Source organism: Myotis myotis, unplaced genomic scaffold (assembly GCF_014108235.1).
Source record: "Myotis myotis isolate mMyoMyo1 unplaced genomic scaffold, mMyoMyo1.p scaffold_m19_p_11, whole genome shotgun sequence".
Classification (NCBI taxonomy): domain Eukaryota; kingdom Metazoa; phylum Chordata; class Mammalia; order Chiroptera; family Vespertilionidae; genus Myotis; species Myotis myotis.
In genome coordinates, this window is record NW_023416315.1 from 46,414,124 (window position 1) to 46,427,389 (window position 13,266).

Here is a 13,266-nt window from a genome sequence, read left to right on the forward strand (position 1 = left end):
CTTTATCAACACAGGGAAGCATAAAAAATGCTGAGACAAAGAAACAGGACACAAATGACAGAAATGGAGGAAAGCAAACTGCTGGATATAGAGTTCAAAACCACACTTTTAAGGTCTTTAAAGAACTGTGTAGAAGCCGCCAATAAATTTAGTAAGGCCCTCGAAAAGACTGGTGAGACCGCCGATAAATGTAGTGAGATCCTCAAGAAATCTAGTGAGACCCTCAATGTGATAAAGAACCAACTAGAAATTAAGCATACACTGACAGAAATAAAGAATATTATACAGACTCCCAACAGCAGACCAGAGGATCGCTAGAATCAAGTCAAAGATTTGAAATACGGAGAAACAAAAAACACCCAACCAGAAAAGCAAAATAAAAAAAGAATCCAAACATGCAAAGATAGTGTAAGGAGCCTCTGGGACAGCTTCAAGCATACCAACATCTGAATTATAGGGGTGCCAGAAGAAGAGAGAGAGCAAGATATTGAAAACCTATTTGAAGAAATAATGACAGAAAACTTCCCCTACCTGGTGAAAGAAATAGACTTCTTAGTCCAGGAAGCGCAGAGAACCACAAACAAAAGGAATCCAAAGAGGACCACAGCAAGACACATCATAATTAAAATGCCAAGAGGAAAAGACAAAGAGAGTATCCTAAAAGCAGCAAGAGAAAGAAAGTCCGTTACCTACAAGGGAGTACCCATATGACTGTCAGCTGATTTCTCAATAGAAACTTTGCAGGCCAGAAGGGAGTGGCAAGAAATATTCAAAGTGATGAATACCAAGAACCTACAACCAAGATTACTTTATCCAGTAAGGCTATCATTCAGAATTGAAGGTCAGATAAAAAGCTTCACAGATAAGGAAAAGCTAAAGGAGATCATCACCACCAAACCAGTATTAAATGAAATGCTGAAAGGTATCCTTTAAGAAGAGGAAGAAGAAGAGAAAGGTAAAGATACAAATTATGAACAACAAATACACATCTATCAACAAGTGAATCTAAAAATCAAGTGAATAAATAATCTGATGAGCGGTATGAACTGGTGATTATAATAGAATCAGGGACATGGAAAGGGAATGGACTGACTATTCTTGGGTGGGGAAAGGGGTGTGGGGCTGCGGGAAGAGATTGGACAATAATCATGCACCTATGGATGAGGATAGTGGGTGGGGAGTGAGGGCGGAGGGTGGGGTGGGAACTGGGTGGAGGGGAGTTATGGTGGGAAAAGAGAGGAACCAATGTAATAATCTGAACAATAAAGATTTAATTAAAAAAAAAAAAAGAAACATCAATGGGAGAGAAACATCGATCAGCTGCCTCCTGCACACCCCCCACTGGGGATGTGCTCGCAGCCCAGGTACATGCCCCTGACCGGAATCCAACCTGGGACCCTCCAGGCCGTAGGCCAACGCTCTATGCACTTTTGGGAACCCCTGGACCTGCTGGGGTTGGACCCCGGCACTGAGCCAAACCAGTTAGGGCATGGACTGAATGTTCTTGAGCATCTCCAGGAAAGCCTGCGGGGATGGTGCCTCCACATTCTGGAAGGTGTTCTGGACTCTGCTGTAAGGGAAGAAGCGTTTCTCCTCTCGCCAGATGAATCCGAAGTGGTTCTCATCGAACAGGATGAAGACTCCGGGGAAGCTCTTGCGGTTGGATGAGCCAATTATGGCAAGAGTGTCCACGCCTTAGAAACACATCCTGCAGGTTCTGGGGTAGTTCCGGCCTCTTGAGCGCACGCCCACAGGCAGAACAAACGGAACAGGCTGCTCCTCCCGAGCTGCAGCCCTGGACTCCCCGACGCTGGGCTGGGCAGGGCTCTGCCAGCCAAGGCCCTCGCTTTCCTCAGTCCCGTCTTCTTGCTGCTGCTGCTGCTGCTCCCGGATCACCTGCTCCTCAATCTCCTGGACCACGCGGGAGAGCTCGTTGAAGTTGCTGAAGATCTCGCCATCTCGCAGCTGGATGCGGCGCATGAGGTGGATCTGTAATGTCTTCTTGGAGTCTCCCGTGATATCGGTGACCCGGGCATACTTCCCATGGAAGCTGAGCATGGCAATCTTTAGGCCAAAGTCATCGAAGTAGTATTGGAAGAGGCCTGGCCTGATGAGGTCGTCTGGGTGGCTCGGCGGGAGGTAGAGGCGGCGGTAGGGCAGGCAGTCATACCGCTCTCTGTCCTCCCCTATCTGCACCCGCACCCATTCATCCCTAAGACTCGCTGTTAAATCCTTTCGGTGGTATGTCTGGTTGCAATGGGTGGTGAACCAGTCCTTCTGAATCAGCACCTGGCGGTTGTGGGGCCTGCTGTGGAGGCCTTCCATGCACTCCACCGCGGCTGATTTCCTCTCCGTCAGGCGAATTCTGAGCACGGGCTTGAAATGTATGGGGCCACCCACCCACATGGGTGTGCAAGGAAGGCCTGTATTTCCAACCAGTAATGCATAAGCCGTCCACCACGACATTCACTAGTGTTCTATAGCTACGATCTAGCTGCCACAATCCCAAAATGTTTCTGTATGGGAACAACTTCGTATAGACTTCTCGATAAGACATACCCATCATCTCCAGGTTCTGCAAGTTTTCACGAATGCCAAACTCCTCCCGGCAGCGCCGTCTCCAGATGCTGTCGATGTGCAGGGTGTGGTGGAATTTGGTGCAGGCCTCGGCCAGGCTGGGCAGGTCGGTGGCGGGAACCCGGGCGAAGATCTCCACCAGCATCTCCACCGGCAGGTCCTGCAGCGAGCAGTGCGGGGACAGCGGGGGCGGCATGGGGCTCGCGATTCCTCCAGTCTCCGCACAGCACCGCGCTGCCGCGTCCCCCTCGAGGTGCTTTTCTGCCGGGGCTGGCTTGCCATCTGCCGCTGCCATCTCAGCTGGGCGCTGGTGCTTCTGGGGACACCTACATCCCCGCGAAGAGCCCATTCCGCAGAGGCAACAGCCATGCCTCCACAGGTAACAGCCACAACAGCCCGGGCCTGTGCACCTCAGCCAGGCTTTAAGCGGGCTCGTCCCGGCCACGCCCCCAGGGCCTAGCCACGCCCCCTCGGAGAGGTACCAATTGTAGGACTTTCCTTTTTTTTGAAATAAATCTTTATTGTTCGGAAAAAAAACAAAAACAAAACATGAATGATAGGTCGGCCTGGCAATAAGTAATAAGTACTCTCAATGCTGTGATGACTGGATTAATGCAATTTACAGTACAATATGTGAAATAATGAGAGCACCACATAAGGTCTCTATCTCTATTACCAAACTGCCACCATACTAAGAATGCAGCGATAGACAATATGCAAACAAGTGGGTTTACATATGTATGTTTTCTACTACACTTAAACACTGAAATTTGAATTCCATGTAAATTTATTCTTTCTTTTGATTTTTTTTTTTTTTTTACCGTTTATAAATGTAAAAACCATTTTTAGCATAAAGACCATATAGAAACAGGCAGCAATCCAAATTTGGTTCATGGGTGGTAGTTTGAAGACCCATGGAATAGGGAGAGGAAGTGTAATTATCAGGTTATTTCAGTAATCCAGGCAAGGAATAGTATAGTTTGACCTAGGAAGGTTATGGAGATAAAGATAAAAGAATAGTATGGAGATACTTAAATAGTAAATGAACCTGCTATTAAGTTAATATAAGGAAAAGCAGAAAATGGAGATTTCTGATTTATATAAGTGGTTTGGAGATCCTCAGTGAAGCTATCTAGAAACAGACCAAATTTGGAGAAAAAATTATGAGTTCATTCTTGAACATCTTGTGTTTGATATGTCTTTGTTATTCAAAGGAGAGATTTAAGTAAGCAGTTGAGCTCAGAGGTCTTGCCTAAGGTTATAAATGTTTTTTAATTGAAACCATGGATTTGGATGAGATTATTCAGCTAGTGAGTAGGGAATTAGAAGAAAGGAGGGCACAGGGCCAAACCTTGAGGAACTCCTACACTCAATGATGTGAGGAAGAAACTCAGCCAGCCAAGGAGATTAAGGAACAGCTAAACTGGTGGTGGAAAAAAAAAGAGTTATATCCTGAATGGCAGAGGAAGAGTGTTGAAAGAGGGTGCCAGTGGTTAGTAGACTTGAATTCTAGAATCAAGTAAGATGAGGTATTAAAATGTTCACTGCATTTGGTTAGTGATATGGGGATAGTGATAACTAATGAGCCTACTGAGAACTATTCTATTGGTTTTACAGGAGTAGAAGCCAAAAAGAAGCAGACTTAGGAGTGAGATTGTGAAAATAAAAGCCATTTTTTAGGAAATTAGCATGTAAAATGGAGAGAAAGCAGTGACAAAACTGTATTGGATTAAAAGAGTTTTGGGGTAATGTTACAAACAAATGCGGAGAATACAGTTGACTGGGTGGTTGAAGATACATGATGAAGAAAGTAAGAGAGAGATGGTATCAAAGTTTAGGGGGAATCAATTAATCAAGCATTTATCATATCAACATTTACATACCAATCTTTACACTTTTATTTTTATATTTAGAAAATTCAAAATTCCATGAAGCTTTAAGTTTTCTCCTTTCTGATGGTACTTTCTAATTTCTGAAAAAGTGCTAGTGAAGTGAGGGTCCCAGGTTATTTAAGTGTGTGCCTGAAAGAAATGTTCTTTATCATTGGTATTCAAATATATTATTTTGAAAGAATTCATCATTATCTCTTGATTTGAAAAAGTCATCGATAATATTTTTTTAAAAAAAACTATATAAAATAACTTTAAAATTATTACTTTGAAATTTGGACCATATAAACCAAAACAAATCATTCAGTTAATTTAATTGCCATAATAAGTATCTTTTAAATTGGTTGTAAAAGTAAACTAGGATTTTTCTACATGCATCTCTATTATACTGTGCTAAAATATCACATTCTTTTTCTTAAAACGGGACATTGATTACAAACAGAAATGTAATGTTTATTATGTTAATGCAAAAGTATTTTTTCTAATATTCACTGTTAAAGGCAATAATCTTTGATAACCATGTACAGTTATTTTTATAGCAAACGTACACACATACATATGTATACTTGTTCAATAATGATATTGGCTATGAATGTGCATAAGTAACTAGAATACCTGCATTGTTTTTGTTGTTGTTTGTCCTTTTCTCTTTATCAAGGAGAAATACTTTGAGCAACCTCTCCAGACTCTCCTGGGCTTGAAGCCCCCTTCTATGTCATACTGAGGACCCTTGAGTCCTTGTTTTCCATTCCCAGTGTTATCCAGGATATGAGGTGGTAAAAGTGTGCACTAAGGGATGGCCGAATAGGTTGGTGGACAACAGAGACAGAAGATTGTTAAATTGTTGATTAAGATTTGAAAAGCAGCCCTAGCTGGTTTGGCTCAGTAGATAGAGCATCAGCCATCCCAGTCAAGGGCACCTGCCCGGGTTGCAGGCTCGATCCTTAGTGGAGGCTCTGCAGGAGGCAGCTGATCAATGATTCTCATCATTGCTGTTTCTAGCTCTCTCTCCCTCTCCCTTCCTCTCTGAACTCAATAAAAATATATTTTTTAAAAAAACACAATGATTTGAAAAGCAATCATGAGGATTTTGTCTGATTTGAAGACTTAATGGATGTCTAGGAACCTTGCCAAGTTTTATTTTCCCAGGCAATATTTTTAGAGGTACTCAGAAGTTTTAGAGCAAATCCTCTAGATTTGCAGTGATCTTTTTGTGCCAAGAGAAAAAGCAAGAGTCAACTGTGTAAACACCAAAGAAAAGTTAAGATGGACACTAAGTATTGATTAGGTCTGGCAGCATGGAGAAGGCCTTTGATGACTTTACGAAGTTTCAGTGTTTGTAGTGGGGGCAGAACTTGTAGCAGAGTGAACTAAAGACTTACTGGGAGGTGAAGAAATACACAAAACTCCCGCCTTGAAGGGCAGGATATAGACAGGGCCATAGTTAAAATTTGCTTGAAGCCAGGTACTTCTTTTTCTTTTTCTATTTAATGGACATGCTAATGGAAATTAGACAGTAATGAGGGAGTATTTTGAAAATGAAAAATAAAGTTAGAGTCAAGTTCCTGAGAAAGTGGAAGAGGAGACACCTGCTAATGGACAGGTATTATCATTAATGAATATCCTCCTTTCATTGTAAGAGGAGGGGAAAAGGTTCAGATGTTGGTGCTATCGGAGGAGTACACGAGTGGGATTCCTCCATTGTTAGTGGGAGAGGGGCTCCTGGGGAGCTGCTGAAACGAGCACTTTCAGAAACTCCCACTGGAGAATGAGGTATGGGTGGAAGACTTTATTTGCATGGAGTTACATTCCTCAGGTTGTGAAGTCCCATGCCCTTTAAACCAGTCCTGAAAAAGGAACAGCTGTGGATTCGGCGAAGCCAAAAGGAAAGCCAGCCTCCAGAGCTTCTGTTCCATATTGCAGCCGGGTCCAGTTCAGCAGTCAGGCTAATGAAAGCCCATCAGTCCATTATGAGGGCCCCACACAGCCAAGGGCTTCATGGGCACAGGCAGCAACAGGAGTCACAGGAGTGCAGCAGGCAGGAGAGGCAAGAGCCGAGAAAGAGAACTTCCTTTGCTTAGAAGTTTAAATATTTAGTTTTCAAGCCCTTGCAGTGGCCACACCTATTCTGGCCACTGACTCGCTCCCAGCTGTGATTGACAGCCAGGTAAGCACTTCCCATGTCACACAGACCTTATTGGGCATTCATCAAAACTGCCTTTGTCCAGTCCTTTCCCCCTTTGATCGGCTGGGAATAGATTTGGAGAGTGTTAGATTAGCAAAGCTATATAAAGGGCATGGCTATATTATTTAGTCTTCCCTTTACTCCTTTCCTGTTAAAAAATAACCAGATTAGAGATCTTATGGGAAAAGAAGAGCTATCACTAGTCTAAGTTTCTATTTATTCTGTACAGTATGAAGAGAGATCCCCTATGGGAAGTAAGATAGAAGGGACAGGGGAAGAGATTTGGGGCAAAGGAGCAAGGTTTGAAATAATTGTTGTAGAAAGTTAAATAAACAGAACAGAGACTTGCTTAAGAGCACTGAGGTTCCTATACACTTATTCCTCTATTAATTTTCTTTGCATTAAATAGTTCAGGCTTATACAAAAGTATCACAAAATCTGACTTTTTTAATGTTAAATAATGAAAAACAATTTAAACTCAATTTTCAGATTATTTGAGTCAAAGAAAAGTTATAGATGCCAGTGTATTTCTAACACATGTACTTCATTTATTGTTTTGTTTAAAAATATTTATCTTAAAAGCACTTTTATTTTAATTATGTCTTTGCCTTTAACAAAACAAAATTGGAAGATATGAAACTTCATTTTTTAACTTATGTATCTTGCAAGCATGGTACTTTCAACATAATAGAAGTTTTGATTCTTGTTTTTTTTGTTGTTTTTTTTTTCACATTGACTTATTCTTTCTGGCAGCAATTTTATATCACTCTTAGGTTTGTAGTTTGCTTTCCCTTATTCTTTTCCCAACAGCTTTTATGTGTTACCCTTTGCATAACACAAGGTCTCATGGTAGGATGGAAACTTGAGACATTATTTGCCAGGATTTATTAAAATTTTTTCCTTTCTTTAAAAAAAACTTAACTTTATTATAAAGTTTGGTCACATTCTATCTTCAAGTTACACTGAGGGCAGGCTTTTGTGGAATTCTATTTCTTCTTTTTTTCAGTATGCTCTTTGAGAAAATATTGGGAGACATGCTTCTAGGCAGCTATCATTATCTTTATTATTTTATTTTCTTCATCTCCAAATCTCCTGGTAACTCATTTTAAATGCAATTACATTAGAAAACATATCAATTAAATATAGTTGGGCAACTTGTTAAAATTTAAATTTGTTATAATATACTAGAGGCCCGGTGCACAAAATTCATGCACTCAGGGGTGGGGGGAGGGTCCCTCAGCCTGGCCTGTGTCCTCTTGGAGTCTGGGAGCCCTCAGGGGATGTCTGACTGCCGGCTTAGGACATCCTTAGCACTGCCACGGAGGCAGGAAAGGCTCCTGTCACTGCCGCTGCACTCACCAGCCGTGAGCCCGGCTTCTGGCTGAGGTGCGCTCCCCCTGTAGGAGTGCATTGACCACCAGGGGGCAGCTCTTGCGTTGAGCAGGATCAGGCCTAAACTGGCTCTCTGACATCCCCTGAGGGGTCCCAGATTGCAAGAGGGCACTGACCAGGCCAAGGGACCCCACCGGTGCACAATTGGTGTTGGAGAGGGATGTGGGAGGTGGGCCAGCCTGGGAGGAACCATGGCAGGGCTCCAGGGCGTGTCTGGCCCATCTCGCTCAGTCCCGATCAGCTGGACCCAGCAGCAAACTAACCTACCAGTTGGAGTGTCTGCCCCCTAGTGGTCAGTACACGTCATAGCGAGAGATTGAGCGGCCTTAGCATATCATTAGCATATTATGCTTTGATTGCTTGAACAGACAACCGGACGACCAGACACTTAGCATATTAGGCTTTTATTATATAGGATAAATTTGGTCTTCAAGTATATGCAAGGAATACAAAATCTTAAAATTTCTTATTAATCAACTTGACTTACACTCTCAAACACATACTGTATGAACTGTAATAACACACACACACCACAAAAAAAAAAAAAAAAATTAAACAATTAACCTGAGTCTTTCTTAGTCTATCCACCCATATTATATGTGGTTTAGGTTTTTCACATGTGGTCAAGACTGTGGAAAGGAGATATGTGAGAGTTGTCTGCAAATGTATTTCTAAGAAAAAGTTCCTCCATGCATGGCAGATAAGGTCTAGAAACTGGAGAACTAGAATCTTTTGTGAGGCTACCCCTTTAGCTCCCCACAGGACAGTCTGTCAGCATATATGTCATGCTCTTCTTCTTTAAGCTATAGTTGCCACAGACAGATCCAGGAAGTAAGAAAAAGCACTCTGTAGGTGCAGAAAAGATGATAGAAAGCCAAAGGAAAAACTATAAATATAATAAAAATATTTAACTATCTTAAAGTATTATCTGAAACCCACCATACAATCTAAAATTAGTATTGCATCATATACTTTAACTTTTTTTATGTAACATGTTAATTTTGGCTTCACAGCTACCTTAGAAATTGATGAGGACTACCCATTATTTCAGCCCATTTACAGAGTGACAGCCACAGATGAAGACTCTTCACATGGTGATAGATTGATGGTAAATGTGGATATTGTGGGAGATGTATATATCACTTTGGCATACAGCTCTATGCTTTGGATATATTTTCCAAGAGAAGTTAATACATTTAATTTGATCATTAGAGAGAGTATAATGAAGTTGATAACCACTATAATGAAATATTTGTGTTAGAAATAGCATTTATGGAAGATCTTTTCTTGATGTGTACAAGAAATTTATATGACTTTTAAGGGAGGTGGGCAGCTGGTTGAAAAACATCAATGCTGAGCTGAAACTGTGCTTTGACTTTTGGATGTTCTTGAGAACTGTTTCACTTCTCTAGCTATTTCAATGACACATATGAATGTGATTATATTTTTTTGATGTTTCAGTATCCTAATTACTAACTGTACTAGATTTGCTTTTCTCATAATTGATTCCTGGTTGTAAAGTCTTTTAGAGATTTGGCAAAATAAAATAAACCTATAAAGCTCTATCTGGAGAATTTAGTGGTACATTGGACTACAAAAGTCAGCATGCTTGGCTCTGCAGCTGTTCTTTTTAGACATGTATTGAGTTTACTACTTTTAATTTAGTAACTCACAGTATGAAGTAATGGAGCACTGAATCAGGGTGAAGTAATGGAGCTGTCAGGTGACTTGGGTCAAATAATGACTTTTCCAGTAACTAGCGATGTGATCCTTGGGAAGTCACTTAATCCCTCTCAGCCTTGACTTCCACAGTTAACCTTCAGTGAGATGTGGCTGTTGTCAGTCAAAGTACTCAAAATCCCTGCTCAAAAATATTTAGTTGTAGACCAGCCAATATCAAATTCATATTAAATTGTTAAGAAATATGAGACCCTTTCTATTAAGTAAGTCTTTCCAGTAGATTAAAACAATAAGCTATAGTCCAGTTGAAAATTGTTACTACCAGTTGTGTCATTTGCAGCAATAGGATAGGGACCCAGCAGGTATTATTTTAAAAAATTAGGGTTTTGAAAACTAGTAGCATTGTTAAAGGTTAGAGCTTTATCTGATTTTTAAAATATGCAGATATAATTGAATTTTTCACTAACAAAAATTTTACCGCATTGCAAACTACATTTTTTCAGATACTTGTGTGAATATATATCTACTCTCACTTCTTCTCAGAGTTTATGGCAAATAACAGCTTGGGCATTGTTCTGTACACCAAAGAGGTTGCAGGTTCCATTCCCAGTCGGGCACATACCTACGTTGCAGGTTTGATCCCCAGTCAGGGTCCATGCAGGAGGCAACTGATCAATGTTTCTCTCTCACATCAATGTTTACCTTTCTTCCTCTTTCTCTCAAGTCAATAAACATACATTCAGGTGAGGATTAAACAAATAATACTGAAAAAGATGTGATAAATTTAAAACTTCATATTCAACTATATTAATATTCAAAATTGGTTTATATCATAATTTCTGTTTTGTTTTCTAAATTTATGCATTTAAAAAAATCTCAGAAAAATCTGTATAGTGTTGTGCAGCTCTATAAAAATATATATTTAAAAGTTTGTGTTAATATACTGAACAACTCTTGTTTCCTGTATTCTGCATCAGTATATGCTGGTGGTTTTAATACAAAATAGATCATAGAGAAAGAATAATTAGTGTGAAAATAGAAAACTATCTACATATTTGCTTTATCATTATATCCTAATGATCTCCCAAATACCTTCCCATTTATTTTGATGTGACTAATGCATATTTTAATTTTCTAGTACACCATTGAGACACAGTTATCTGGACCAAAAAAAGGAGCAAATTGTTTTGGAGTGGATCCTATAAGTGGTATTGTTAGCTTGAGAGGCAATGATACCTTGGATTTTGATGCTGGATATCAAGTAATTAATATATTTATTTATTATTTTACACAGAGTGACAGATTTTTTTTTACAATGTTCACCTCTGCCTAAAAAATTAAACACATTATTATTTTAATGGGAAAGTAATATTTTGTGTGATTCTTTTATGAGAATTAATGCAGTTCATCAAAGGTCTAGATCAGTGATTCTCAACCTTCCTAATGCCGCGACCCTTTAATACAGTTCCTCATGTTGTGGTGACCCCCAACCATAAAATTATTTTCTTTTTTTTCTTTTCTTTTTATTTTATTTTATTTTTTTAATTAAATCTTTATTGTTCAGATTATTACAGTTGTTCCTCTTTATTCCCCACATAGCTCTCCTCCACCCAGTTCCCACCCCATCCTCTGCCCCTACCCCTCCCATTGTCCTCATCCATAGGTGTACGATTTTTGTCCAGTCTCTTCCTGCACCCCACAACCCTTTCCCCCCAATAATTGTCAGTCCACTTCCTTTCTATGCCCCTGATTCTATTATATTCACCAGTTTACTATGTTCATCAGATTTTTTATTCACTTGATTTTTAGATTCACTTGTTGGTAGATATGTATTTGCTGTTCATAATTTTTATCTTTACCTTTTTCTTCTTCCTCTTCTTAAAGAATACTTTCATATAATACTTTCAGCATTTCATATAATACTGGTTTGGTGGTGATGAACTCCTTTAGCTTTTTCTGATCTGTGAAGCTCTTTATCTGACCTTCAATTCTGAATGATAGCTTTGCTGGATAAAGTAATCTTGGTTGTAGGTTCTTGGCATTCATCACTTTGAATATTTCTTGCCACTCCCTTGCGGCCTGCATAGTTTCTGTTGAGAAATCAGCTGACAGTCGTATGGGTATTCCCTTGTAGGTGACTGACTGTTTTTCTCTTGCTGCTTTTAAGATTCTCTCTTTGTCTTTTGCCCTTGGCATTTAAATTATGTCTTGGTGTGGTCCTCTTTGGATTCCTTTTGTTTGGGGTTCTCTGTGCTTCCTGGACTTGTAAATCTATTTCTTTCACCAGGTAGGGGAAGTTTTCTGTCATTATTTCTTCAAATAGGTTTTCAATATCTTGCTCTCTCTCTTCTTCTGGCACCCCTATAATTTGGATGTTGGTTCGCTTGAAGTTGTCCCAGAGGCTCCTTGCACTATCTTCATATTTTTGTATTCTTTTTTCTTTTTGCTTTTCTGGTTGGGTATTTTTTGTTTCTTTGTATTTCAAATCTTTGACTTGATTCTTGGTCTTGTCTGCTGTTGGATCTCTCTATAATATTCTTTATTTCTGTCAGTGTATGCTTAATTTCTAGTTGGTCTTTTTTTCATATCCTCCAGTGTCTCACTAAATTTATGAGCAGTTTACAGAAAATTCTTGAAAACCTTATAACCGTGGTTTTGAACCCTATATCCAGTCATTTGCTTTCCTTCATTTCTGTCATTTGTGTCCTGTTTCTTTGTCTCCACAATTTGGCTGCTTCCCTGTGTTGGTAGAGTGGCTTTGTGTGCTAGATGTCCTATAGGGCCCAGTGGCCCAGCCTCCCCAATTACCTGAGGTGGAAACTCTTGGTGCCCCCCTTTGTGGGCTTTGTGCACAGTCTTGTTGTAGTTAAGCCTTGATTATTGTAGGTATCACTGGGAGGAATTGACCTCCAGGCCAATTGGCTGTGAGAATCAGCTGTGTCTACAGTGGGAGAACTTCTGTGCTGAGGACACCCTTCTGGGGCAAGACTTGCTTCAGTGGGGCTTTGGTGCTCACTGAGTCTGCCCCCTGAGTGTGTCCCTTATGGATCTGAGGAGCTGTAATTTGGATGGTCCCACTCTGACCACTGGGTACACTGGTCCTTGGATCTCTAAGGAAGTGCTAATTTAGCCTCTGCCTGAGGCTACCCAGCAGGAGCTACGAAGAGATCTGCAGATTCCCCTTCCTTGTTTGGGGTTTGGAGGTGCCCAGATGAGGCCCAGCTGTGAAGCAATGCAAGCTGCTGTGGGGCCTTGGGCCTTCTCTTGGAAGTTCTGGGTCTCTCTGACCCAGCTGCAGTTAGTTAGGTAATTTTCAGATTGCAAAGGGCCAGGGCATTCATATGCAAAAGCCTCTGTGCACAGCTTGGGTGGGGCAGGGTCTCAGGGAATCAACAGGGCGGAGCAAGCAGCTATGGCTGATCCTCACTCTGCCCTAAGAGGCCCTCGGTCTCAGTGTCCTGAGGTAATCACTGCAAGCACCTCTGAGAGAAAGCCGCCCTCGAGTTCCGAGTTCTGCCCACTGCCAGACAGTCTAGTTTCTCC

At 40.8% G+C, this 13,266-nt stretch overlaps 1 protein-coding gene across 1 annotated transcript; it reads right to left on the minus strand.

The window, feature by feature from the left end:
• Positions 1-1,482: 1,482 nt before the first annotated feature.
• LOC118666588 (F-box only protein 31-like) lies at positions 1,483-2,926 on the minus strand. Its single transcript, XM_036328992.1, is given in 2 exon segments — positions 1,483-2,423; positions 2,560-2,926. Coding segments are annotated over 2 exon segments (1,308 nt in total).
• Between the last annotated feature and the right edge of the window lie 10,340 nt (positions 2,927-13,266).